The sequence below is a fragment of the Hyperolius riggenbachi genome, chromosome 6 (genome assembly GCF_040937935.1).
Source record: "Hyperolius riggenbachi isolate aHypRig1 chromosome 6, aHypRig1.pri, whole genome shotgun sequence".
NCBI classification, from domain to species: domain Eukaryota; kingdom Metazoa; phylum Chordata; class Amphibia; order Anura; family Hyperoliidae; genus Hyperolius; species Hyperolius riggenbachi.
The window spans coordinates 331,554,489-331,582,363 of record NC_090651.1 but is presented as its reverse complement, the minus strand read 5'-3'; the positions used below and the strand labels follow the sequence as shown (position 1 = coordinate 331,582,363).

Below are 27,875 nucleotides of genomic sequence, written 5' to 3'. Positions count from 1 at the left end.
ATGGGTGTGGTTATGTGGTTGGGCGCGGTTAATTTAACCACTCTCATAGGCGCCAGAGAAAATCTTGCTGCCAGGTGCCAGGCACCCCAGGCTCACCCCTGTGTGCAGCAGCAGTGTGCGGCGGAGCCCAGCCCCCAGAAGGTGGAGTCTTTTTGGCCAGTTGGACTCGGGCTCCTCGCTGCCACTGCTGCAGTAGTGGGTGCCTTGGCCCTTGCTTGCCGCTGCCCGCTAGCACCTCGCATGGTCCCCTGCCCGGACCCCCACCGTTCCTGGCCCGGCGCCTTCTTCCAGTTCCACCTGCCATGAGATGGACCTCATGGTAAGTAGGCAGTAAGGCAGGCAGTCTATGTACAGCACTGCCTCTCTCTTTCGTGATGTGGCTGCTGGGGGAGGGGGGCGCTCTTTTTGCCCTGGGCTGGTGGTCAGAACCCACCATGGTGATGGTCTAACAGTGTGACTCCCTGGCCTGGGGGTAGGGGGGCACTCTTTTGCTCTGGGCTGGTGGTCAGAGTCTGACCACCAACCAGCCCAGGGCAAAAAGAGTACCCCCCTTCCCAGCCAGGGAGTCACAGTCAGACCATGGTGGGCTCTGACCACCAGCCCAGGGCAAAAAGAGCACCCCCCCCCTACCACCCACAGCCAGGGAGTCAAAGTCAGACCATGGTGGTCTGACGGTCAAACCACCATGGTCTGACTGTGACTCCCTGGCTAGGGGGGGAGAGGGTCACACTTTTTTTCCCTGGACAGGTGGTCAGACCACCATACTGTGACTCCCTGGCTAGGGGGGCGGAGGGGGTCACTCTTTTTTTCCCTGGGCAGGTGGTCAGACGCAGAGTAAAAAAATTAAAAATAAAATTAAAAATGGTGAGTTGGTTTCAAGAAGCCTTTTGACATGATTTCACCTTAGCAGCTTTGATTGGGGGGGGGGGGGGGGGGGGGGGGGGGGCAATTTTTTGACTCTCGAACTGGGGTGAAATTTAGCCTAGAAACTGCCCTGAATGGCAGCAACAAACAATCCTCAACAAGTTTTAGAGTGGTCCACACTAGACCCGGTTGCAGGACGGACACTGCAGTCCGGATCAGGGGAAGTACCCACCGTACTGGCAAACTGATGAAAGTGCATCAGTTTTGCATCAGTTTCCGTTCAGGTTTTTTCCCTGACAGAAAACGTCTCCATCATTAGGAAGGAGTGGGAGGATTTTTTTGGGCCAATCATAAAGCTCAGGCTATCCGTTTTAACATCCGTTTTTTGCCTGTGGAGCTGGAGAGTGCGTCTTCTCATTACTTTCACTACCCCTGCGTGTAGTCCGTGGTCCTGATCCGTTGCGTGAAAAATGCAGCAGATCCGGACCTTCCGTTCAGGTTTTGAAAACGGGTCCCTGCAAACGCAGATGGATCCGTTTTTTTACTTGGGTGAGGCTGGCTGACTATTTTCAACATTAGTATCCGGGACTCCGTTTTTTCATCAGGTTTGAAAAACGCAGCCACGGATACGTTTCCGGACCTAGTGTGGACTGGCTCTTACTGTATAGGAAGCGTCTATAGGAGCATCGCATTTATTAAATGAACCTGCCACTTCCTTCACCCCCTCCCCCAAATCATTTACAGTAGATATTCTTCTCATACTAACCAACCAGAATCTTTTTTCTGAGGTAAAAGTCCTGCCCTTTTCTGCTGCTCAGCAATGATGAGTGGAAAACGCAGATATTCTTTTTGCATTAATTTTCGAGAAAATGATGTGCAGTAAATGCCATCAAAAACTATTTTGTAATAAGTTTGTGATTTTTTTTGCACATTTTCCCTCTAAAATAAAGGATTTTTTTTCACGTTTTTGCGGTAAAGACAACAATTTTTTTGTGAATTTTTATCATTGTATGTATTTTTACAATGTATTTTCTTGAAAATGTTCTTATAATCGAAAATGCCATTTTCAATGTGAAAATTTGTGAGCAACACTGCTGAGCTGATCTTGGGACTTTCTAAAAGTTACAACAGAGATTAGGTTTGCGTTAGATCTCCTCTATATCTTAAATAACAAAATACATTTTTCAGCACTGCTCTGCATTGCAGCTGGCTTCTTGCTCTTGGTAGCCGGTGTGTGGCCTATTCCTGTTACAGATCCCCATCACTGTGCTTGTATAAGGGCCAGGGACTTGGTCTTCCAAGGCCCCACAAGCAGACATGTCAAACTGCACTTCTCCCCTACCCCAACCCCCTTCCCCTACTGCTGACCCTTATTCAGGCCGTTTCTTGGGCAGGGCGGACCACCCTGGGTGCAGACCGGCAAGTAGAAGAAAGGGTTGCGCAGGCAGAAAGACATAATGAATAGGGAGCTGTGACTCCCTGAAACTGCCCTGCTCTTATACTCTGCTACCGAGTCAGACTAAGGGCTCGTTCCCACTATCGCGAATCTGCATGCGTCCAACGCATGCAGATCCGCACATGTAATGCAAGTGGATGGGCCTGTTTCCACTGTAGCGTTGTTGAGGTACGTTTTTTCAGCGTGAAAAAAACGCACAAAAGAGCCAACGATTTCGCCTGCGTCGGGAATCCGTGCGAATCGCCGCTAATGTATTTAGATAGTAAAAACGCATGCGTTTGTTACATGCATTTTTACCCGCGATTTCGCGTGCGATTTCGCACCTTTTTCAATTTTATTTAGCCCTGGCAGTGTCATGGTTAATTTCGCATGGCACCCTGCCATGCGAAAATCGCATGCGAAATCGCGGGTAAAAACGCATGCGGAAACTCATCCGCATGCGTTTTTACAAGCGTCGGAATGCGGCCGAAATCGCGTCGCAACAGTGGGAACGAGCCCTAAGAGGGTGTTCCAGTTCCTCCGAATCACCTGTCCATGATCCACACAAACCAACCAACGCTGTGCAATACACATGCCTGAGGTAACAGGTTGTAAGCTGAGTAATTGGTGTTGATTAGTCTATGAGCCTCATCCACTCGCTGCCACACTGCTACCTAGCTTCAACCGGTTCCAATCACACATACACTAACATAAGGTGGCCCCACCTACTGTTAGTCTATGGGACACAGGACTGCTGGAACTAGGCAGTGGCGATGTGGTCCTTGCTTCAATGTTAGTGATGAGGGTGGGGAAAAGGTCGCACATCCACCACCTATGAGAACAAGTGGCAGGAGATGGTGAGCTATACAAACCAGCGCTGAACTCATCAGCCCTAGCCTTGATGTGTATTTTCTAATTTAGGATGTAGATGGGCTTTCAGCCTTTCACTAATCCAACCCTCTGTATCTGCAGTGTTTAAAATTGAAATTGACGGTAACTATCTTTTGAAACCAGGAATGAGACTAATGAGAGTCTGCGAGCCTCTGTCAGTAGCATCTGGTAGAGCCACATTCAGTGCAAGCAACTGGAGTTTCTGTCTATGAGCGTAATGACCTAATTACGATTACGTGAAATTTCGCATAATTCACGAAATTACGATTACGGCCGTAATCTAAAATTCGTAATTTCGCAAAATTTGCATGTATGCACAATTTCTTAAATCTGATTGGTTTTTTGTAATTGCAGATCGTTTCTGTAACAGAAACGATTTAGGAATATCGTGTTTAACGTGGAAATTCGTCCGTTCTCAAAATTGTGTTCCAGTCCAGAGTCTCCTGATAATTTAAAGTGACAGCATGTGCAAGGACCTTTGCATTATCAGATATTGCAAGGTTCAAAACCAAGTGTCTCAGCATGCATGACCGCTAAGTGCACCTTGGCAAAGAGCACCTGTCTTAGAAGTGGCTGCAGGTAGAGCTGAGTTTAGTAATACCTTAAATTTGCATAATTACTATTAAAAACGAAATTGCATCCATTTTCATAATTAAAATGAATTTGTTTCTATAGAAAACACGAAATTAAGATATTTCACATTAAACGCAAATTTGCACCAAAACGAGAAATGACATGATGGAAACTACGCTTACGGAATTCTGAATTATGGTTTGCATGGCAATTACAAATGACAAATTCGCATCGTAGCGGCAAAATTTGTGTCCGTAGTTACGGAAATGCGAAATTACGCAAATTTCGGCTCAACACTAGTCTGTTTATAAGTAGTTTTTTAAAGTCAGTAGGGATCTGGTGAGTATCATTCCTGACTACTGCCACTGAGGATATCATATGCAGTGAGGTGGTGCTTTTCCTTCATTCTGGGTATCAGGATTGATCATCTGGTGCTGCTTCCACCTCAAGCCCCTGACTGTCAACAAGCCCAAGAATGTGGTTGCAATTTGACTACGGTTTGTAGGAACACCAGAATAACTTGTGGTCAGTTGGTGGCACAGCAATCATTGGTGAGATTTGTCACAGATGACTCTGCTCTTTCCATAGTTTGATCAGCGCCTTAATAATAACAACCTCATAACAAGTTTTAACAAACATTGCTTGTATTTCCAGGTTTGGGGATGGAGAACATTGGAGGCATCTTTGTGGTACTGATCTGTGGCCTCATCATTGCTGTGTTCGTGGCCATCATGGAGTTTGTCTGGTCAACAAGACGCTCGGTGGACAATGAGGAGGTGAGTGTTCACAGTCATGAATTAGCAATATTACTCCACTGGTCTGAGAAAGCTAACTGGTAATCATGATTGCATACACTATTTATCCACAGTCTACAGAAACTTATCTTGAGGAAAATTCATGCAGACATGTGATTGATCAGAGCAGGTGATTGATTTTCAAGTATCTGATTGGCTGGCATTGATCATGTAAATATGCTTTGCACCTATTTCTTGTCTTAAAGAAAACCTGAAACAAAAAAAAACTACTCATGATATAATGAGTTGTATGTGTAGTATGGTTAAAGTAAACCAGAGACGAAGCACTCTCATGTATTTTCCCAAATATATCAGTGGGAACATTAGAGAAAACACCTAACCTGCTTTCTGTTTCATTCTGCACTGCACAGCTTGCTTCTTATCAACCCTGATAAAATTCCCGACTGAGCATTCAGTCTGGCTTTGTTATAATGACTTAGCTATAAAAATTCCCAAGCAGAGCCAGCAGGGGGCAGGCTTGGACGTAAAAAGACATGAGAGAAGACAGACTGAGCTATAAATATTCCTGAGCAAAGCCAGACTGAATGCTCAGTCAGGGATTTTATCAGGGTTGATTAGAAGCAGGCTGTGGAGTGCAGAATGAAAGAGAGAGCAGAGTAGGTGTTTTCTCTAATGTTCCCACTGATATATATGGTAAAATACATGAGGGTGCTTTGTCTCTGGTTCACTTTAATGAATAAAACAGTAATAGCAAAGAAAAGAGCCTCATATTTTAAGTTTCAGTTATATAGCTTTTTTTTTTAAACATTGAATCATTCTGTCATATTTGCAGTTTAGAAACCACACTTGTATTTTAAGCTGTAAAACGGAGCAGAGCTAATGAACCTTTGAGCAGTAAAACCTTATCCAAAGCTGCCTCTCACTGTTTTGTGGGTGTTCAAGTGCTTCAGAAAACAGGACTGTATTGGACCCAGTTGGGTCAAATAGCTTAGAGAAGCTCTTTTGCATAGATAACTGACGTTTTTTTTAACTCTTCATGTACTGGAAAAGAATATGAGACTTTGCTACTAATGTTCTATTTATTAGCTGTACTACACATACAATTTGATATCTCATAAGTTTATTTTCACTTCAAGTTTGCTTTAAGCCTTATACACAAGGCATGACACCTGGCAGGGATTGCAACACAATCCCTCGGGCAACATTGCAGGGCTAAGGCCCTGTAGAGACGCATCGCTAGCTTGCAGGCTAGAGGTATGTTCTGTTGCTATACAGGGGGAAGGATCTGACGGAGTGGTGGGCAGGGAGATCAGTGCTCTCAGGCAGCACTCAGCTGAGTTGATCCGCCATGCTGATCACTGGCCAAGGCATCGTGAGACATCGGGGGCTGCAGTGCACAGTGGGCCAGATTTATCAAAGCATTACCGACAGTTTTTTCTTCTAAAACTGTTCTAACCAGCAGAAGAACAGTTCTGCATGATAGTAAGAAACTTCCCAAAGCCTATATAATAGTGGCAATTTAGCGTGGATTTCTAGAGCTACACTACATTTAAGAAAAGTGCAAATCCATTCCTTAACTGCTACAGACTAAAAGAAGTGCTCAGTTCTACAGATAGTGCAGGCTAGATGTGATTTGTGAAGGGCTCCTCCCCCCTCACTCAGAGCTTGCTGACAGCGGGTGTGTTGTTACGTCCTCAGCAACAGCAATTCCCCTCACACACTGCACTGCCTGAGAGACTTTCCTAGCTCCTTCTATTCCTTAGGGCCCGTTTCCACTAGTGCGGTGCGAATCGCTGGGATTCCACCGCTGACAAAATCGCATGCGGATGCGATTCCGCATGCGATTTTTGCCGCGATTTCGCATGCGATTTCGCATAGGCAGGCTATCAGCGATTTTAACCATGTCACTGCCTGGCTCTATGTACATTAGTTTAACGCATGTGCGATTTCCCCTATTAAATACATTGCCTGCGAATCGCCTGCATTCCACACGCAGGCAAATTCTGCAGGCCCTACCGTGCAGAAAAATCCTGCACAGAAAAACGTACCAAAAAACTGACAAGCGGAAACAGTCTCATCCACTTGTATTGGTTATGCGAATCCGCATGCAGACAACGCATGCGGATTCGCTCTAGTGGAAACGGGCCCTAAGGTTTACAGTTTAAGAAGGAATCTGCACTAGCTACTGATTTCTTAGGATGTCTGAGACAGTTCTGCACGGATTTCTAAAAACCTACTAATATTTTGTCTCAGACACTCCTGATTAATCTGGCCCAGTGAGTTTCATTTACCATGTATACACAGGTTTAGTCTACACAGGAAGCAGGAGAGAGGCATGATTGTGGTCAGCCACTCAGACACTTACAAATCATTCCCATGCTTTGCCATGACTTCTCTGTGAGATGAATGTCTATTGAATAAATTGATCGTCTCTAAGCAAGCAGCCTATGGTTATTTCAGGGAACCTTCAACTTTGTCAATATGTATGTACAACGTTGGGAAGCTTTACCGACCCTCTGAATGAGCCTGATAAAGGATATTTGAGGACCACATTTCAAATAGCTTTACTGGTTTCCTACAATGTCTATGACACACAGAAATGTTGAAATCAGCCCTAGGGTGGAGGAGCGTGCTAATTGTTAGATTTGATCTCACGGCAAATTACACCATTTTCGCTTAGGGCTCGTTCACACTTGAGCGGGAATCGCGCGATTCCTGCTCAGCGCAAAACGCTAGCGGTTTTTAAAAAACGCTAGCCCATGTAAGCCTATGGCAGTGTTCTCACTGCCGCGTTTGCGGTTAGCGTTAACCACAAACACGTGACATGCAGCGTTTTGCCGGCGATTGCGATTAGCATGCAAAGCACTGCTCCCAAAACGCTGCAGTGTCCAGTGATTTATGTCTGCGTTAATCGCGGAAAAATCACTCCCGCAAAACGCCGGCAGTAATTGCCGGAGTTTTGCACTTTTAGGTGTGAATGGGGCCTCACAGAACTTTTATACAGAGTTGCAGCGCATTTGACTTTAAAATTCATGACAACTTAAAGAGACACTGTAACATCAAAAAATTCCCCCGGGGGGGGGGGGGGGGGGTACTCACCTCGGGAGGGGGAAGCCTCAGGGTCTGAATGAGGCTTCGCGCGCCGTCCTGTTCCACGGGGGCCTCGCTGCAGCCCTTCAAAGCCGGCCCGACAGATCCTACAGCCTGTTCAATATTTACCTTTCCAGGCTCCAGCGGGGGCGCTGTTGCGGCTTTCGGCTCCGACGTAGACGGAAATACCCGATCTCAGTCAGGTCCGCTCTACTGCGCAGGCGCCGGAGACTTGCACTTGCGCAGTAGAGCAAACCCGACGGCGATCGGGCATTTCCGCCTATTTCGGAGCTCAGAGCCGCCACAGCGCCTGCGCAGGAGCCGGGAAGGTAAATATTAACATCGCCGCTGTTCAGAGGGCTGCAGCGAGACCCCCGAGGGACAGAGGACGGCGTGGGAAGCCTCATTGGGACCCCTAGGCTTCCCTCTCCCGAAGTGAGTACCCCCCAGAGGAACTTTTTGATGTTACAGGTTTTCTTTAAAGAGAACCCTAGGTGGGATTTAATTATGTTACTGGGGCACAGAGGCTGGTTGTGCACACTAAGACCAGCCTCTGTTGCCCCATGGTGTGCCTCCATGTCCCCCCTGCGCGCCGCTATACCCCCTGCAGTGCTGGCGACACGCAGCGCGTCGCCAGCACAATGTTTACCTATGCGCTGTCAGTCAGGGCCACTCCCCCGCCTCCTCAGCATCGGCGCTACCCGCCCGCGTCACTTCCCTGCAGCGGGAGAGAAGGGACACGGGCGGGTAGCTATGTGTCGCTAGCACTGCGGGGGGTATAGCGGCACGCAGGGGGGACATGGAGGCACACCATGGGGCAACGGAGGCTGGTGTTAGTGTGCACAACCAGCCTCTGTGCCCCAGTAACATAATTAAATCCCACCTCGGGTTCTCTTTAAGAGATTAATAGAAAAGCACCCATACATGCTATAATCACCAAATGTTCTGGGTATGTAAAGATAAATAGTGGGAACAAGGAAAAAAAACATTTTCTTTGTAGTTCTTGTAGGGCTTTGAAGTTTGTCTGAATGCGGGGTGTCTGCTGCAGACAAAAAGCTTTGGAAAATCTCCCACAGATATCCATAGAAGTGAACGGAAATCGATCGGAAAATCGATTAAATCGGACATGTTAGAAATAATGGATCTGGCAGGTAAATCTGCCAGAAAATTGTAAGGTGTGTACCTAGCATAAGTTGAGCCTCATCTCTTTTATTGCTAAGTCTCTCTGTGAGTCTCTGTGAATTTTTCAATACATTGGGCATGATTCACCAAAGCTTTTCCACCTGCTTTCCTCTGTTTTCACCTTATCTGTGTTACATTTTAGAGCTCCCAAAGAGTAAAAATATAATAAAATTAAGGTAAGAAAAGTAATATTGAAATGAAGTTAATCAGGAGCAACTTACTTTGAGTTAAAAACAAGGCACACCAAGAGCCCCAATAGTGTAATATGTACTGGTAAATGGTTACTAGATAGAGTAAATATTAATACTCACAAACCAGGGTTACCATTAGGCAACCACTGTAAAGGCAGGTGGGGGGATTTTCCTGACCCCACTCAGGAATAAGAAGTCGCTCTCTGTAGATGAGAAAAAAGGGGGTTCAACCCCCCACCCAGGGTGGACTCAATATTATGCAGGAGAACTCTGAGGTGCCTGGCTCTTCTACTGACCACATATGCTATTGCTCCGTTGTTCTTGCCTGATGAAGCGTGATCAAACCTGCGAAACGCGTTGCATATTTGGAGTTCATAAATAAAATATATTGACTGTGTTTACTACAGTTGTTGTGTGTCTACTTGGAGGAGGTAAGTCCACCACTACCTCCTCTATTTACCAAGAATTTGGTTTTTAAGCTCATTTAGCTTCCTTTTATCCTTTTGGCGCCTCTGTTCTCCTGCATAACTTACTTTGAGTGATTATTTTGCTTGTAAATGTGCTTAAAGAGACACTGAAGCGAAAAAAAATTATGATATAATGATTTGTATGTGTAGTACAGCTAAGAAATAAAACATTAAGATCAGATACATCAGTCTAATTGTGTCCAGTACAGGAAGAGTTAAGAAACTCCAGTTGTTATCTCTATGCAAAAAAGCCATTAAGCTCTACAACTTTCAAAGTCGTGGAGAGGGCTGTTTTCTGCCTTTTATTATCTCAACTGTTCCTGAACTATTTACTTTTTCTCTGCCAGAGGAGAGGTCATTAGTTCACAGACTGCTCTGAAAGAATAATTTTGACTGCTGAGTGTTGTGTAATCTGCACATATTATAGAATGATGCAATGTTAGAAAAAACACTATATACCTGAAAATAAATATATGAGAATATTTTTTTGCTGCTAATCTTCTAGTAATTATTCATAGTACACAAACAATTCACTATAGCATATATTTTTTTTCGCTTCACTGTCTCTTTAAAGGTTATTTTATCAACTAGGTGATAAATAAGTCATTTATGAGAAGTTTTGTAAATCGAGCCCAATGCCTGAATCTAGCAGTAGACTCGCAAAGGCAGATATAACCCTTTTGTGTCTGTAGTGTGTTAAGGGGGTGGAGCCTCTCTGAGCTCTTATTGTAGCCCTGTGTATACGTCTGTAAGATTCCTCATTTTTTATCCAGGAAGTGGGAAATCTCTTCAAGAGAGACAGAAAAAAAATGTTTTTTTTCAGCATAGGAATGACTTAGCATCCCAGGGGTGTTTTTTTTATGTCCTTCATTTTCTGTCCCCTGGACCACCCCCAGGGACAATCGTTGAGGCAAAATATTTTCAACAGGGACTAAGATAGCAGTAATAACTATTCCTAGAATTGCCTTTTACCTTCTGCCCACCCTCTATAGCAGGGGTGTCAATCTCAATAATGTAAGGGGTCAAAATCTAAAACGTAGTCTAAGTCGTGGGTCAAATTGTGTCAAATTTATTCTCTGAAAAAGTGGCACAACTATAGCAATCATGGAGGGCTAGCTCCTCTCTTCTGCAAAGTAACGCAGTGGAGCAGCTTAATATTTACCTGCTCCGGTGCTGCTTCGGGTCTCCTCTGATCTTCCTGACAGCCTCACCTCTATGCTGCATACCTCTAGCTCCTGATATGTCACGTGATCGGAAGCTGGCTGTATGGAAGCACAGAGCGTGCAGCTGCTGGGAAAAAAACGCATCACTGGAGCAGGTAAATATTATACTGCTGCACCGTGCTACTCTGCACTATGCGGAGCGGGAGAGGGTGCCAGGTGTGTGTAAGTGTGTATGTGTGTGTTATCAGCCACACAAAGAGGTTTGAATCTTAGGAAGGGGCCATACTATATTTGCTGGGGGAGGGGTTGTCGTGGGTGATTGTGGCAACCCTGCGTGCTCCGCTAGATGGGAAGGCAGCGTGCTAACGTTATTTTACTGCTTACAATGATGCACATTTGAAGCTCTGAAGGGCCGCATAAAATGGCATGGAGGACCACATTTGGCCCATGGGCCTTCAGCTTGACACCTGTAGAGAATAATGCAGAGAATGGTGGAGTTCCCCTTTAAACCCATCATCCTTGCAAAAACCGAATGGGTCCCTCCAGTAAAGTGTAGAGAACCACAGTATATATTTATATACAGCGCAGCTCTATGGACTCTCTATGGTTCCGTCATAAGATATTCATGAAATGTTCCCTCCCCTGCTAGAAGCACTGACTCAGGTCCTTTTTCTATTGGTTTACAAATGTGTTTTTTCATGAGGTTTTCTGAGCTGGCCCCCCAGGGGTTGCAGCACGTCCTTCGCCCACTCTCCAGTCCCCCGCCGCTCCTGTTTGTTCTGCTCAACCCACACAGCCATTATTGCCTTTCTTCTCCTCCATCCCGTGTTCCCGTTCTCGAGCTCCTCTCAGCTTTTCTTTCCATTCTGCTTATTGTGTAGCAGGCAGCTCTGTTTCCTGATTTCCATCTTACCTGAGGTATTAATCCTTCTTATTCTGCTCGGTGTGACTGGAAGAGCTCTCGGCCTGCAGATGTTTCCACGCATGTTGGTATGTGAGGAACATTATCAGAATGCATGGGCGGCCCTGCTTCCAGTAAAGCTACGTACTCGCGCTGGTCTGAACTCAGCCGTGGCCCATGATACTTACTGCCAAGGCAATATTTGCTAAAGATACGGAATGGTGCATCTGAAGCGCGAAGTGCGGGGTTTCGGCACTCAGCGCCGAAACTAGGTGTTCCATAGCAGTAATGTCATACTGCACAGGGCGTGTAAGGGTTTTTCGGAGCTCCGGCGATCGCTGGACTCTAAATTACTTCTCCCTCTGAGTTGCCAAGACTCGGAGGGGGGAACAGTATTTTACGCTGCCTGGGATTTCAGCGGCAGCAAGGTGAGTTGTCATTCGGCTCACCCTGTGCCCAGCTTACCGTCAGCGTACACATACATACGCCTTAAGTGATCCCCGACACCCGAGCACCGCATGACCACATTGTTCTCTCCGTCCTTTTATCCACAGGTTGTCGCTCGATTGCACACTAGTCATTCTCCCTCCAACCCTCCATTTCCCTACATAGCAGCAGACATGCCACTAGCCTTGAGGCTGAGGACCTGTCTTTACAGCTTTACTTTGTTGCCCAGCAGGGATCCGTATAAGATCCCTTGGGTGACAAAGATCCACCCAAGATCCCCATGGTGTGTACAGGGGTTAACGCCAAGGTACAGCACACACGACCACCTGCTTTACACCACCAAGCACAAAAATAAATCCTTCTACGGTCTAACGTAGAGGCTTAGCAATAACCCCCGCCATCCCCGCCAAACCTTGCTACGGGTGGGTGTAACAATATCCCTTGCGACCCCTGGACGAGGCCCCATTGAGGTCAGCTATATACTTGGCGGATGAGGGCGGGGGCCCCAGCTAGCAGATCTTAGCGGGGGACAGGCTTAGTGTAGTTACACCACTGATGGACAAAATCAGTGGAAGTAAACTCTGAGTAGAATTTGCAGTTCTTTGGGTCATTTAGGGGCCATGGCAGCTCCCATAAAACCGAAGCAGCAGATTCTGCAGTTTGGCCAGACAAGTATGTTAATGTGTGCTAGAAAAATAATGTTATTTAGATGAGAAATAATGTTATTTAGATGAGAAAGGCTTATACTGAAGAGATGTTAGTTCTGCTTTGGTTTAAAGCAAAAACGTCATGAAATTATACGTCTTATGCTTGTCAGAATCTTAATTTTGTGCACATGTATGTCAGCTAGTGGCTTGGAGAAAATGGGAATTAAGCTCTTAGATTTTCTGTTCTGGTTATTCCTAGGCTTGTAATGCAAATAGCACTGAAAGACGTTCCTCTTTAATGTATTGCTTTTATCCCCTGTGCTGTAGATATCTGTATGCCAAGAGATGCTGAGTGAACTTCGCAGCGCTGTATCGTGTAAGAAGACATCTCGCTCACGTCATCGCCGCCGACCTCCTCGCCACCTACATGGAAGGACTCTTCTCTCGCTGAGCCGGCCACCTCGTGCCACCAGAGAGACACGCCTTTGCAATGGGCGCCTCTACCAGACCCACCAGCATCCACCTGCTCCACCTCATCCTCCGCCTGCTCCCGGTGCTCAGCGGCTCCAGGAGGACCCCTCGTCTTCTTCTGGGCGGGGAGGGTGTGCCCACTTCAGAATCTGCCAAGAGTGTAGGAGAATACAGACTCTGAGAGGGCCTCCACCACTGCCCAGGCCACCTCAGTCACCTAAACCACCGCCACCTCCTCCTCCCGAGGACCTGACACCCATGTCACATCACCGGAGACTGGCAGACCCCCTAGACGCCAGTGCCCCTGAGTGACGTAGGGAAGTGATGAAGACTAGTTGTATGGACCTTTATGGACCTTTAGTGTGAGAGGAGGAGAAGAAGAGGTATTAGAGGAAAAGAACATGGGGGCATTTGGACCTTGGACACAAGTCTTCTACCCCTGTTCCCCCCAATGCTCAGTTTTGAGGTGGGGGATCCTTACAAAAGCCTCCTCTGCGTTCATCAGAAACACTGCGATGCCTCAGTCTTTTACAATGTACGCTGTGCGTGCGGAAAAAAAATAAACTGACCCCCTCTCCCGACACACAATGTACTGTCATCACCTCGGCCATTTGTCAGTGCCCAGTCCTCTTGAAGGTGCCCCTGCATCGTTTAGAGGTTGCAGATGGGGCAAATTCAGAGTGTTTGTCCCAGCTCAGGGTCTAAGTTGTCACCACATGCATTAAACTGGCAATGGTGGCATGGCACGTGGAACATCAGTTCTGCTAAAAAAGGTGCCAACCGCCACCACAACTTGCTGACTTCCAAAACCATTACTATCTAGAATGCAGAGCCCAGTTTAGGTACATAACCTAGGCACTGTGTGTTTTTTGTTGATCTATGTATCGGCAATATATGTATTGCTGTATATTCATTTTTTTATACCTGAATATCTATGAGAGGACATGGGAGCATCTGAAGGTGTTTGGGAGATTGATTATGATACAACGTACAGCTTTGATACAAATGAATTGGAGTGGAGAGTTGTCTGGTGTCTGTTTTATTGAGTGGAAAGCTGTTTGGTGTCCGGGTTCCTGATTGGGAAGCTGTTTGGTGTCCGTCTTATTGAGTGGGAAGCTGTTTGGTGTTCATCTTCCTGACTGGGAAACTGTTTGGTATCTGTCTTTTGAGTGGGAAGCTGTTTGGTGCCCATCTTCCTGAGTGGGAAGCTGTTTGATATCAGTCTTTTGAGTGGGAAGCTGTTTGGTGTCCATCTTATTGAGTGGAGAGCTGTTTGGTGTCCGTCTTATTTTTGCTGCCTTAAAACGGACCTGAACTCTTGCACAGCACACAATGAAAAGTCTTTATACCACATATAGTCGCTGAAAAAAAAAATCACTACTGTGCGTTCTGTGTTTAGTTAGCAAGATCAAAATGTCCAATTAGATCTTATCAGCAGTTGTGTATTAGAGCTGTGAGCTCTGCTGAGGCTCTCTACTCATAAGTAAATACTGAGCATTCACCCTTTATGTGCTCCTGGAAAAGTGAAACCAAGATAAAACTTCAGGTTTTTTTTTAGGATTTCCATAAATTGTAATGCAGATTCCCCCCCCTAAAGGTCACCATGCCGTGGCTAACATTTTAGAGCAGAGAGGAAGTTCTGAGTTGAGTTCCACTTTAAAGGGACTGGCACATCATCTGTTATCAAAAATGATACAAAGAGATGTTTTGCTAGGCAAGTTATAAAGTGTACATACTTTAGATGGACAATGAGACGTAAGTAATGCATATTTTAGGTTACTTTTATGCAACATTACTAGACCAATCTAATGCAGCAGCAGAGGATTTTGATTGATCCACTTTCAAGTTGCATAAATATGCATACAATTACCGAAAAATTAGCATTGAAATGGGAAATTACAGCAGAGTCCTCGGTATCCGGCACCAGCGGGGATCATCTGATGATTTCCGGTTGCTTGAGCAACCGGTTGAAAAAGCACAAACCTCCCCCCATGCTAAATGAAATACCAAGTGTCCGGCACCATCTTCTAACCTTCCTGTCACTTGTAGCGGCTTTCCGAGGTCCTCTGTGCACGGCTCCCGGCGTGTCACCTGATCTACGCCAGGTTACACGACGGGAACCGTACATGGGTGCCGGAAAGCCGCTACAAGCATCAGAAAGGCTAGAAAACAGTGCTGGACACTCGATTAGAGTCACCTGATCATGGATGCCGGAAAGCTGCTTCCAAGCGTCAGGAAGGCTAGAAAACGGTGCTGGACACTCGATGAATATTTTAATCACCATAACCTCAAAACAGTCGTTATCCCCTCAGGCATGCCGTTTAGTTGAGACTTCCGGTTGTCTTAGTTCCGCATAGCGGGACTTTGCTGTCCTGTATTAGTATTGACCATCTCCATTGGGGAAATTTTATACCTTATTTTTTCCCCTGGAGACGAGGAGGACATTGGGATTCCATTGCTGACTTTCTTTAACCTCCTTGCCGGTTACCCCGAGCTCAGCTCGGGGTAACTTGCGCAGGAGGATTTCTCAGGCCCTGCTGGGCCGATTTGCATAATTTTTTTTTTATTGCACGCAGCTAGCACTTTGCCCCCTCCAGACCCCTTGTGCAGCCTGGCCAATCAGTGCCAGGCAGTGCTGAGTGGTGGATCGGGATTCCCTCTGACGACCCGACGTCCATAACGTTGGTGACGTCATCCCGCCCCGTCGCCATGGATTTCCTGCTTGCAAAGATCGCTGGCGGCGATCGAAGTAGGTAGGGGGTTGCCGCTTGTCAGTGGGTATCATGTAGCGAGCCCTGGGCTCGCTACATGATTTAAAAAAAAAAAAAAGTGCTGAGCCGCCCCCTTGCCATCAGAATTGGAACGGCAAGGGGGGTAAAAAATGCTGCCTGCCTGGCTTTTGTGCTGATCCTTTGGCTTTAAAGTAAAATAATTCACCTATGGAGAGGGAAGACTCTGGTTCCTATAGAGCCTTCCCAGCCCTCTCACGGTGTCCTTGTTCCAGCGCTGTCACCCCCATTGCATGTTTATGTCTTTGGGGACCCTTGGAATGCTCACTCACGCATGCACAGCACGGAGCCGCAGTGTAGTATGTACTGGTAGTTGAAATGAAGTATGATAGAGTAATAAGCTATACTCACAAAGCAGGGTTACCTCCAGGGCAACCACTGTGTAGGCAGGTGGGGAGATTAGACCTGACCCCACTCAGGATTAAGTCACACTCCATAGATGAGGAAAAAAGGTGTAACACCCCTCCACCAGGGGTGGACTTAATATAGCGTAGTATGGATACAGAGGCACCAAAAGGATAAAAGACTCTAAAAAGTTTAAAACATAAGGAGGCAGCGGTGGACTTACCTCCTCCAAGCAGACACAATGCAACATGTTTCGCAGGTTTTATCCTGCTTCATCAGGCAAGAGGTGCCTGGCTCTTCTACTGACCACAAATGCTATTGCTCCGTTGTTATTCCCTCATGAAGCGGGATAAAACCTGCGAAACGCGTTGCATTGTCCCCCGGAGTATGTAAATAAACTTGTATTTGACAAATACATTGGCAATTTTTGTGTCTGCTTGGAGGAGGTTAGTCCACCACTGCCTCCTCATGTTTTACATTTTTTAGATTCTTTTATCCTTTTGGCACCTCTGTATTCATACTATGCTATAGTCTTCTGAGAGCTCACGGAGGTGGCAGATTTGAACTGGTAACAGTGCTGCAATGAGGACATCGGGAGAGGAACAGGAAGGCTCTATAGCCTTCCCTCTCCATAGGTGAGTATTAAACTTTTTTTTTTTTTTAGAATCTGTTCACATTTGCTTAAATTGCAAATTCCACTTGGGGTATTAAATTACCATAAACAGTAAGATAGATCGTTGCTGCACAGATATTTTTGTAATGTCATTTCAAGTTCATAGTAGCTGAAATTGCGCTTCTTTGCAACCATGGCAACAGTATTTAGTTTGACGCGCAGAGCGCTCAAACTCCCACCTGGCCGTATGGGTGGGGTTACAGCGTTAGTGATTCTTGTAGTCAATGCTCCGGACCACCTAAGGTTTGATAAAGAGACCAGGAACCCAATAGTGCAGTATCGTAAAGTATTATGATTATATACACACAGTGTGATTCATACTCACAAAAATAGGTTGCAGATGCCTGCAACCACCGTTTAAAGGGAAGGTTCAGGGAGGGTGGGCAAAAAATAAAAATCAAATTCCACTTACCTGGGGCTTCCTCCAGCCCGTGGCAGGCAGGAGGTGCCCTCGCCGCCGCTCCGCAGGCTCCCGGTGGTCTCCGGTGGCGCGCCCGACCTGGCCAGGCCGGCTGCCAGGTCGGGCTCGTCTGCGCTCCAAGGCCCGGAACTTCTGCGGCCCACGCCGGCGCTCTGACGTCATCGGACGTCCTCTGGGCTCTACTGCGCATGCGCAGAACTACTGCGCATGCGCAGTAGAGCACGGAGGACGTCCGATGACGTCAGAGCGCCGGCGTGGGACGCAGAAGTTCCGGGCCTTGGAGCGCAGACGAGCCCGACCTGGCAGCCGGCCTGGCCAGGTCGGGCGCGCCACCGGAGACCACCGGGAGCCTGCGGAGCGGCGGCGAGGGCACCTCCTGCCTGCCACGGGCTGGAGGAAGCCCCAGGTAAGTGGAATTTGATTTTTATTTTTTACCCACCCTCCCTGAACCTTCCCTTTAAAGCCTGCGAGAAATTAACCATCCCCGCTTGGTTTTCCAGGCCAATACAGGAATCTGGATTGTTGCTCTCCCTGGGAGTTACAGGTTTTTGTTTTTTTTAATTATAAAACTAAAAAGCTAATACCTCCTGTGGAGGTCTGAACTATATATAGTATTGTGGTGGAGGCATACTTAATTAAAATAAAGCTACAACAGCTAGACATTGAGAACTGGAACAGAAGAGGAAAGGTCATTTCTTACCTTTACAGTAGAATTCACACCAGTTTAACAGGAAAAGATTTTTATTTAAGCACAAAAATGTCTCTAAACAACACGTTTCGCGAGTGCTCATCTGCTTCCTCAGGTCAGTACAAATTCAACATGTGCCTTTAGATATAGTGTTATGAGTGTGAGTCCCTGTAAGAGATGCTCATAATAGTATATCTAATGGCATATGTTGAATTTGATTGCACTAGAAGCAGGTGAGCGCCCACAAAACGTGTTGTCTATAGAAATTTTTGTGTTTGAATAAAAATCTTAAAAATCTTTTCCAGTTAAACTGGTGTGAATTCTACTGTAAAGGCGAGAAATTATCTATCTATCTTCTGTTCCTGTTTACAAAGTTTAGCTGTTGTAGCTTTATTTGAATTAAAGATTCCCCCACCACAGTATTATTTATGGCTGTATGGGTAATTCACTGAACAGAGCAAGAACCATTGCAACTCATTATGAACACCTTGGCTAATCCATTCATTGGTAGAAAGCTATGACAATCCTGTTTGAAAGTTTTAGTTAGGAACACTGTGGAATCCCCGTGCTTTATATGCACATTACAATAAACCAAGCATACTGGTATAATGTCTGCCATTAATTCTTGCAATATATAGAGCTGAGGTGAATGGAATGAGTTTTCTCAACGAAAGTGGAGTTTATGTTTAATACTTTCTCAGTTCCTTACCAAGAACAAGCATGCCGATCAGCTATTCTGCCTGCTGTCACTCCATTAGCTGCATGCTTAATCCAAGGTAGGTGACTCCAGCGGCTGAAACCAGAAGACCAGCTAGACTGCTGTGGAGTTGGAATAAAGATGGCGGCCCCCATATCCCACTTTCTTCAGGTTTCTTTTAAAGTGGGATTATACCTCCAAAACTAAAATTTCAGTAACTACTCTTAGTTACATAAAAGAACATTTGAAAGCATTCCCAAGTATTCCGTGTGTAAAAGAAATACTTTCACTGCAGAGTGCAGTTCATGATAGCTTATCTCTGGCTAACTGGCAAATGTAATCATTGCTGGCTGAAGCTCTCTGAGGCACGTGCCTTCATCTGCCCTCCTTCTGCTGAAGTGACTCAGCTGTTGCCAGGGCGATGTGTCTGTTCAGCGGAGGGAGCAGAATCAAAACAAAGGTAGAATGTCTTCTGACTTTGCATGTGAGACAGAGATAAGCTACCAGCTCGCTGCAGTAAAAGTGTGTATTTTTACATACATGGGATGTAACTAAGATTAGTTACTGAAATTGTAGTTTTGGGATTAGAATCCCACTTTGAGGCCCCTTTTACACTAGCAGGTAATTCCTGCGTTGCATTAACCTATTTTACCACTAGGGGCTGCAAAAGCAATAAAAGTCCATGGAGACTTTCACACCTGTTGAGGTCTGTTACGGTGCACTGGAGCTATCTGATCCAGCACAAGGGCTGCAGTGTGTTACCACAAGAACCACGCTTAACGCACAATGCTTGTAGTAATGCAAGTCTATGGGCGACGCAGTAAGTGTAAACGCCAGAGAGCGAGGGTCATGGCGCTCATGTATGACTGATGGGAATCCCAGTGGTGTACTTCCTGCCCCGCAGGCACTACGTCACTGAACAGGGGGCGGCAATATGCATATGGCCCTGTCGGCGCACTCTGCTGCAGGGTCATATGATTGTCTTGTTTTGCGTTGCAGTGGGATGTGGCTGGGGCATTGCACTGGAAGGCAAAAATCAGGTGTAAAACCGGCCTAAAGCAGTATAATTAACCTGTAAGTAGAAGACACTATACTCACTTCACCCTTTAGGCTCCTGATGGTCCCCATTCTTCTTCCATGACAGTCCATGCTGCTAATCACTGAACGGTAAGAGTGCACCGGCCCTTTCAGATAGTCACTGCCTTTAAAGTCTCATAGTCCCATTAATGGCAGGGGTGTAACATGGTGGCAACCTATCAAGAGGCACGAGAGATCTCTTCAGCATTGTCGCTGCAGCCCTGGAGGAGAAGAGGACTGAGCAAGAAGCGGAGATACTGGGATCCTTTGGTGTAAGATCATTATAGCCATAATGTATAGGAAATGTTATGTCTCGCGCTGCGATCAAAGTAAGTAAGAATATTCTCAAATAAATATGGGCAAGCGAAAACACATTTTCACATTTTCACAAAATACATTGAAGTCAATGGGCAAGAGAAAACTCCTTTTGAAGAAAGCTGTCATTTTCACTAAAATATACGGTATATGTTGCCTAAAAACACTTTTCACGAAAAATAAGTGCCATGAGAAATGCAAGTTACATATTGTCAAGAACCGGCCCGCGGCACGCCTGCGTATACGGTTCTCGACTGCCGGTTTGACCAGATTAAACGGGGGAACAGCCTTTTTTAAGCTACAACCAAGGCTGGAACCCCTCAAACACTTCCCACTGCCACCACTAGCGTTGCTAGACACGTTCACTCAGCTATCGGGTGCTCAATACGCACTCCGCGTTTTCGGATTTGGGTCAGCTTTGCGCTTAGGCCAAATACGGGAACGCCACGCACCCACACACCCACACAGTTGCAATCTTACACTGTCGTGAAGCAAAGACCCACTAACAGTCGTTCCGAACGATACTGTTAGCCACTCTGCTGTCGCTACTTGCACTGGCGTTGTTCGTACGTTGGGTCAGCTGCGCGCTTAGGCCAACGTATGACAAACGCCCCCACACACAATGCAATTACAATTTCATACGGTAGTGTTGCTCAAACATACAACTAGGCATGAACTTATACACGGTTACACTTCAGTCTCTTCTAGGCTATGAGTGCTAGTTTAGTACGGCAGAAGTCAAACTTATTAAATAATAATTTAATATTCTAGAAAAACATAGAACAATGCAGAACTTAATATATACAAAAAGATTACAAAAAACAAAGTAAAAATAGTTACAAGATAAAAGTTACAAAGATAACACACAAAGCGATTTTGCTTACCAAAATAAACGGGAAATAAACGTACCAGCGTATCGATCTGGTGTTGTTGCGGGGGGTTCGCACTTCTGGTCAGGAACCAGGTTAGTTCTAGCCGTGTGAGCTACCTCCAAGAACTACAAGTTGTGGCTATCCTAGCTGCGGTTTTATACTATGAAATACGCCTGGAGGCTGTAAGCCTGTGTGGACGGGGGGGGGGGGGGGGGGGGAAGCTAGATTTAATTACATCCTCAGTCATAATTGGATCTCCAGAGATCTAACATCCACCTGCGAAAAATGTACAATAGCCCACATACATGAAAAGATTTCCCTAGTCCACGTTACAGGTGACAACCCCATTGTTGACAGTACTTCCTAGCTGATCAAAGATAAGGAGGTTGCACCTCCACCAATAATTCAATTTCCACAGGTAGCAAATGGTATCAAAAGGACTTCAACCATTTCTAATAGCCTGTCATGTACATTTCAAACGTTCCTGTGTTAAGCTGAGTACACACGTACGATAACGATCGTTCAAAAACGAACGATAACGACAATCGGAACGATAATCGTGCGTTCAAAAAGTGTGAACGATCGTTTTTGTGAACGATAACGATCGTTATCGTTCAATCGGACCGATCCAACCCGGCGGATTTTTTCGAAAGATAATCGTTCAATCGTTGCAGTGTGTACAAAGATCGTCCGATAACGCATGTTCTTATTGCCTGTCATAACGTCACTTCCGTTTGCGCACGCATTTTTTTATCGTTCGTCGTTCAGTACTTTATACTTATATCGTTCACGTGTGTACACAATCGTTCATTACGAACGATCTTTTCAGTCTAATTTGAATATCGTGTAAACGTCACGAATCGTTCGTAACGAACGATCTTTATCGGACGTGTATACGAACCTTAAGTCTCCAGACTCTGGTCCTCTGGCTTTGTGTATTGAGACAATGGGCCGTCTCCTGAGTTCAAAAGCCAGGCAGATAATCCCATTAGCACTCTCAGAGGAACTGCATACAGACTCAAAGCCTCTCATATGGTCAAGACAATCACCCATTTCCTTGCCCCAAGCAACTCAAGGTAACCTGCTCCCTTCTGGCAGAAAAAAATGAAAGAATATGTTCCTGTTATCCTTAATATCATCAGCACCTCAATATATCTCCACACCTCCGCCGTTAACTTGGTGCAAGGCAGATGATCTTCCCAGATTATCCTGCCAGCACCTACATTGTTGGTTCTGCTTGACGGGACAGTCCATCAGCATTCCCATGATTGCTCCCCTTCCGGATAGCGCTGGCAGGTGATTCTAAAGAATCATCCTGCCAAAGCCTACATTGACGGCCTGGCCGGGTGGGGTAACCCTTTAGCATCCTCAGGAGGGTTCCCCACCTGTCAGTTAGCTCCAAGCTACACGACTGGAAAGCTAGGTCAGGTTGCTGCAATGTGTCGTTGCCCTTGGCAACCTGACGTATCCAACCAGGGGAATGCGGGTCAGTGACGACCGTGAATTCGTGACCATAAAGACAGTGCTGCAGCTGGGGAAGGGTCCCCACAGTCGCTACACGCACTCTCTCTATAGTGGCAGGACCTATCTCTCGGTCCCTTTGGGGAACGATTATCTGCCGGTCTGCCTCCTCCACTTCGGACAGCTCAGAGGGAATAACTTCCCAGGACCCTCTCAGCCCGCCCCTCCCAGCTGATGACCTGCTGGCTAGCCCCCTGAGCTCTTCCAGGCTGCTGTCAAATCGAACAGCCCCAGAGAGCTCAGTGCTGCCTGTCACACATTCCAGGAAGGCTGCAGACGGAGAGGCTCCTGGGCCCTCCGGGCCAGGTTCCGAATTGGATGTGGCTGACCCAGCAACATTTGCCACTTCGGTGGACAGTCCCTCTGCTGTAGACCCGCTAGCGCTGCGGGTTACCACTGCAGCTGAGGGAGTGCCCACATTATACACATCATGAATCACATCACATTTGGTCTTAAAAACATCTGAAGGGGAAAGATCTGGCCTGGTGCCGTCTGCCCCTTCAGTGGGCAATCCATCTGCTGCAGCCCAGCGAGCCCGGCTGGTTACTCCTGCAGCCGACGGAGTGTCCACCTGACACACAGCATTATCAGCCCTACATATATTGTCATTTGGGACATCACATAAAACATCAACATTATCTGTATCTTTACACCCATTGCTACTCAGCACTTCACAAGTAGCATCAACAGTTCTTGTATCGATCGCCTCGATAGTCCGTGCGTCATAAATGACATTATCAATTTCTGCATTCTTTGTATCAACATGTCCCACTCCAGGCCTAGGCACTGGAGACTCACTAGGGCTGGCTCCTAGCACACAGTCCATAGCCCCTGGGGCCTCACCAGCACTCCCCATTTGCACAGCATTATCAGACAGTACCTTGCAAGAGTCCTGAACTTCTGCTGGGGATGCAGGCTCCACGGGGTTTGGAGTAGGCTCATACCGGGCCACTAACCGTCCCAGGTCAGTACCCAGCAACACGTTGGTGGGGATTTTGTCGGTTACCCCAACTTCTTTCAATCCGCTGCCGGCCCCCCAGTCCAGGTGGACCAAGGCGGTGGGTATGGCGGGGGTGACACCCCCAATTCCTCTGACAGCAATCATTTTCCCAGGTATGTACTGCTCCGGGTTCACAAGCTGGGGATGTATGAGAGTCACTTCTGCTCCAGTGTCTCTCAGCCCAGTGGCAACTGTACCCCCAACCGAGACAAGCTGCAGATTCTCTGCATAGCCAGTGGCATTCCTGGTAGCACACAAAGCCGTTGGGACTTCACTGGCGTTTGAGGCCTCACTGGATTTTGGGGCCTCCCTTTTCCTCTCTGGGCAAGTCGTGCTGATATGACCCACCCTGTCACATACAAAGCATTTCCGAGTGTCAGGTTGCTTGAATCCAGGAGACAGCGGTGCTTGCCTCCTATGGGTGCTGGGTGAAACAGGTTTAGCAATCTGTTCTCCTCTCCAGCTGGGCGTAGTAGTCCTCCGGGACTCAGGTGCTCTATGGGCGGTGTAGGCATCGGCCATTTCCGCAGCCTCATCCACTGTCTTTGGTTCTCGATCCAGCACAAACAGCCGGACCTCAACAGGACAGGTGTGTAGGAACTGGTCTTTTATCATCAGCTCCTGCAGGGCATCCAAGGTTTTAACTGACAGTCCTTTTAGCCACTGCTGGAAGGCAGTGCGCAGGTTGCAAGCATGATCCAGGTAGCTGTCATTAGGACCTCGCTGCACTGTCCTGAAACGTTTTCGATACACCTCTGGCGTGAGGTGGTATCGTGCAATGATGGCTTTCTTAATTGCCTCAAAGTCTGTTTCTTCCTCCTGGGGGAGACTCACAAACGCCTCCAGGGCCTTGCCTCTCAGCCCTGGTGTGAGGTATCTTGCCCACTGCTCACGGGGCACCCCATACTGCCGACAAGTCCTTTCAAACCCCTGTAGGAAAGTGTCTATGTCAGAGTCCTTGTCCATAGCGGGGAACTTATCCAGGGGGATTCTGTGGACTCGCTCACCTTCGCGTTCTGCGGGTCCAGCAGACCGGTTCTGCTGCTGAAGTTTAGCCAGCTCCAGCTGGTGTTGCCGTTCAGCTCTTCCCTCCTCTGCCCGGAGTCTGTCCCTCTCGGCCTGGCGTCTTTCACTCTCGGCCTGGCGTCGCCGTTCAGCTCTTCCCTCCTCTGCCTGTCGGTGCAGTAGGATCAGCTTTAGGCGCAGTTCAGGATCAGCCGAGTTCAGTAGCTGTAGATCAGCTTCCAGAGATGGCATCTCCAAGTTCGGTGGATCATCCAGGACATCGTCTCCACTCGCATCCTGTGGTGAGAGCGATTCCTCCTCTGACGTGTCGTGAGCTGCATCCGCTGACGTTGAAGCACGGGCTCGCTCTGCCTCATCATGCTCCTCGAGCGCACGAACTAACTGCTCCTTAGTCTGGCCGCTCACCGTCTCAATGCCTTTGTGCTCACACAGGTTGAGTAGTATCTCTTTGTTTTGCCTTGCATAGCTGGATGCTTTCTGAGCCATCGTGTTGCGAAAAAGAAAAAGGGGGGAAGGGAAAGCAAATACCAAGTGTGTATCTTTGAACAAAAAAAAAAACGTATATAGATTCTGCACCGAGTAGACTTCTGTAGGCTAGTTGCTTCTAGCAAGCTTCCAGCCTTTAGTACTCAGAATAGCGAGCTAAACTGCGTACTAATGTACTAAACGATGCCACCACTGCCAGCCAATTATGTCAAGAACCGGCCCGCGGCACGCCTGCGTATACGGTTCCCGACTGCGGGTTTGACCAGATTAAGCAGGGAACAGCCTTATTTAAGCTACAACCAAGGCTGGAACCCCTCAAACACTTCCCACTGCCACCACTAGCGTTGCTAGACACGTTCACTCAGCTATCGGGTGCTCAATACGCACTCCGCGTTTTCGGATTTGGGTCAGCTTTGCGCTTAGGCCAAATACGGGAACGCCACGCACCCACACACCCACACAGTTGCAATCTTACACTGTCGTGAAGCAAAGACCCACTAACAGTCGTTCCGAACGATACTGTTAGCCACTCTGCTGTCGCTACTTGCACTGGCGTTGTTCGTACGTTGGGTCAGCTGCGCGCTTAGGCCAACGTATGACAAACGCCCCCACACACAATGCAATTACAATTTCATACGGTAGTGTTGCTCAAACATACAACTAGGCATGAACTTATACACGGTTACACTTCAGTCTCTTCTAGGCTATGAGTGCTAGTTTAGTACGGCAGAAGTCAAACTTATTAAATAATAATTTAATATTCTAGAAAAACATAGAACAATGCAGAACTTAATATATACAAAAAGATTACAAAAAAACAAAGTAAAAATAGTTACAAGATAAAAGTTACAAAGATAACACACAAAGCGATTTTGCTTACCAAAATAAACGGGAAATAAACGTACCAGCGTATCGATCTGGTGTTGTTGCGGGGGGTTCGCACTTCTGGTCAGGAACCAGGTTAGTTCTAGCCGTGTGAGCTACCTCCAAGAACTACAAGTTGTGGCTATCCTAGCTGCGGTTTTATACTATGAAATACGCCTGGAGGCTGTAAGCCTGTGTGGACGGGGGGGGGGGGGGGGAAGCTAGATTTAATTACATCCTCAGTCATAATTGGATCTCCAGAGATCTAACATCCACCTGCGAAAAATGTACAATAGCCCACATACATGAAAAGATTTCCCTAGTCCACGTTACAGGTGACAACCCCATTGTTGACAGTACTTCCTAGCTGATCAAAGATAAGGAGGTTGCACCTCCACCAATAATTCAATTTCCACAGGTAGCAAATGGTATCAAAAGGACTTCAACCATTTCTAATAGCCTGTCATGTACATTTCAAACGTTCCTGTGTTAGTCTCCAGACTCTGGTCCTCTGGCTTTGTGTATTGAGACAATGGGCCGTCTCCTGAGTTCAAAAGCCAGGCAGATAATCCCATTAGCACTCTCAGAGGAACTGCATACAGACTCAAAGCCTCTCATATGGTCAAGACAATCACCCATTTCCTTGCCCCAAGCAACTCAAGGTAACCTGCTCCCTTCTGGCAGAACAAAAAGGAAAGAATATGTTCCTGTTATCCTTAATATCATCAGCACCTCAATATATCTCCACACATATAGTTACATAGTTATTTGGGTTGAAAAAAGACATACGTCCATCAAGTTCAACCAAAGAACAAAGTACAGCCTGCTCCCTCACATATCCCTGTTGATCCAGAGGAAGGCGAAAAACCCTTACAAGGCATGGTCCAATTAGCCCCAATAGGGAAAAAATGCCATCCCGACTCTAGATCGCAATCAGATAAAAACCCTGAATCAACATCATTAGGCATTACCTAGTAATTGTAGCCATGGATGCCTTTCAACGCAAGGAAAGCATCTACGCCCCCTTTAACCTTCCTAGCGTTCTGGACGAGCTAGGCTCATCCAGAGACGCCAGAGGGCACCGCTCAGGCCCCGCTGGGCCGATTTGAATAATTTTTTTTAATACACACAGCAAGAACTTTGCTTGCTGCGTGGCTTACCCGATCGCCGCCGATCTGCCGCTACCCGCCGCAATACAGGGTCACCCCAGCCGAGACCCCGTGCGCTGCCTGGCCAATCAGTGCCAGGCAGCGCTGAGGGGTGGATCGGGTCTCCCTGTGACGTCACGACGTCGATGACATCATGACCTTCGTCGCCATGGCGACCCCTCAAGGAAATCCTGTTCAGAACGGGATTTCTGGACACCCATTACGCCGGCGGCGATCGAAGAGCAAGGAGGGACGCCGCAGGGAGGGGGGAATCATGTAGCTAGCACTAGGCTAGCTACATGAAAAAAAAAAGGCCGCGGGAATCAGAACGCCAGGCAGGTTAAATGCAGGTATAGAGCTTGCCATACTTCCTATGGCAATGCATTCCACATCTTAATCACTCTTACTGTAAAGAACCCTTTCCTAAATAAATGGCTAAAACGTTTTTCTTCCATGCGCAGATCATGTCCTCTAGTCCTTTGAGAAGGCTTAGGGACAAAAAGCTCATCCGCCAAGCTATTATGTTGCCCTCTGATGTATTTATACATGTTAATTAGATCTCCTCTAAGGCGTCTTTTCTCTAGACTAAATAAACCCAGTTTATCTAACCTTTCTTGGTAAGTGTGACCTTCCATCCAACGTATCAATTTTGTAGCTCGTCTCTGCACCTGCTCTAAAACTGCAATATCTTTCCTGTAATGTGGTGCCCAGAACTGAATTCCATATTCCAGATGTGGCCTTACTAGAGAGTTAAACAGGGGCAATATTATGCTAGCATCTCGAGTTTTTATTTCCCTTTTAATGCATCCCAAAAATTTGTTAGCTTTAGCTGCAGCGGCTTGGCATTGAGTGCGATTATTTAACTTGTTGTCGATG

The 27,875-nt window shown here is 46.8% G+C and overlaps 1 protein-coding gene across 8 annotated transcripts in view; it reads left to right on the top strand.

Moving 5' to 3' along the window:
- Positions 1-13,984, top strand: part of GRIK5 (glutamate ionotropic receptor kainate type subunit 5) — a 793,047-nt gene extending 779,063 nt beyond the window's left edge. For all 8 annotated transcript variants that reach the window (XM_068241459.1, XM_068241463.1, XM_068241457.1 and 5 more), the window contains 2 exons: positions 4,418-4,539; positions 12,934-13,984. In XM_068241459.1, coding sequence (XP_068097560.1) covers positions 4,418-4,539; positions 12,934-13,389 — 578 coding nt within the window. In that variant the 3' untranslated portion in view covers positions 13,390-13,984. The remainder of the gene's footprint in view (positions 1-4,417; positions 4,540-12,933) is intronic.
- The last annotated feature ends 13,891 nt before the right edge of the window (positions 13,985-27,875 follow it).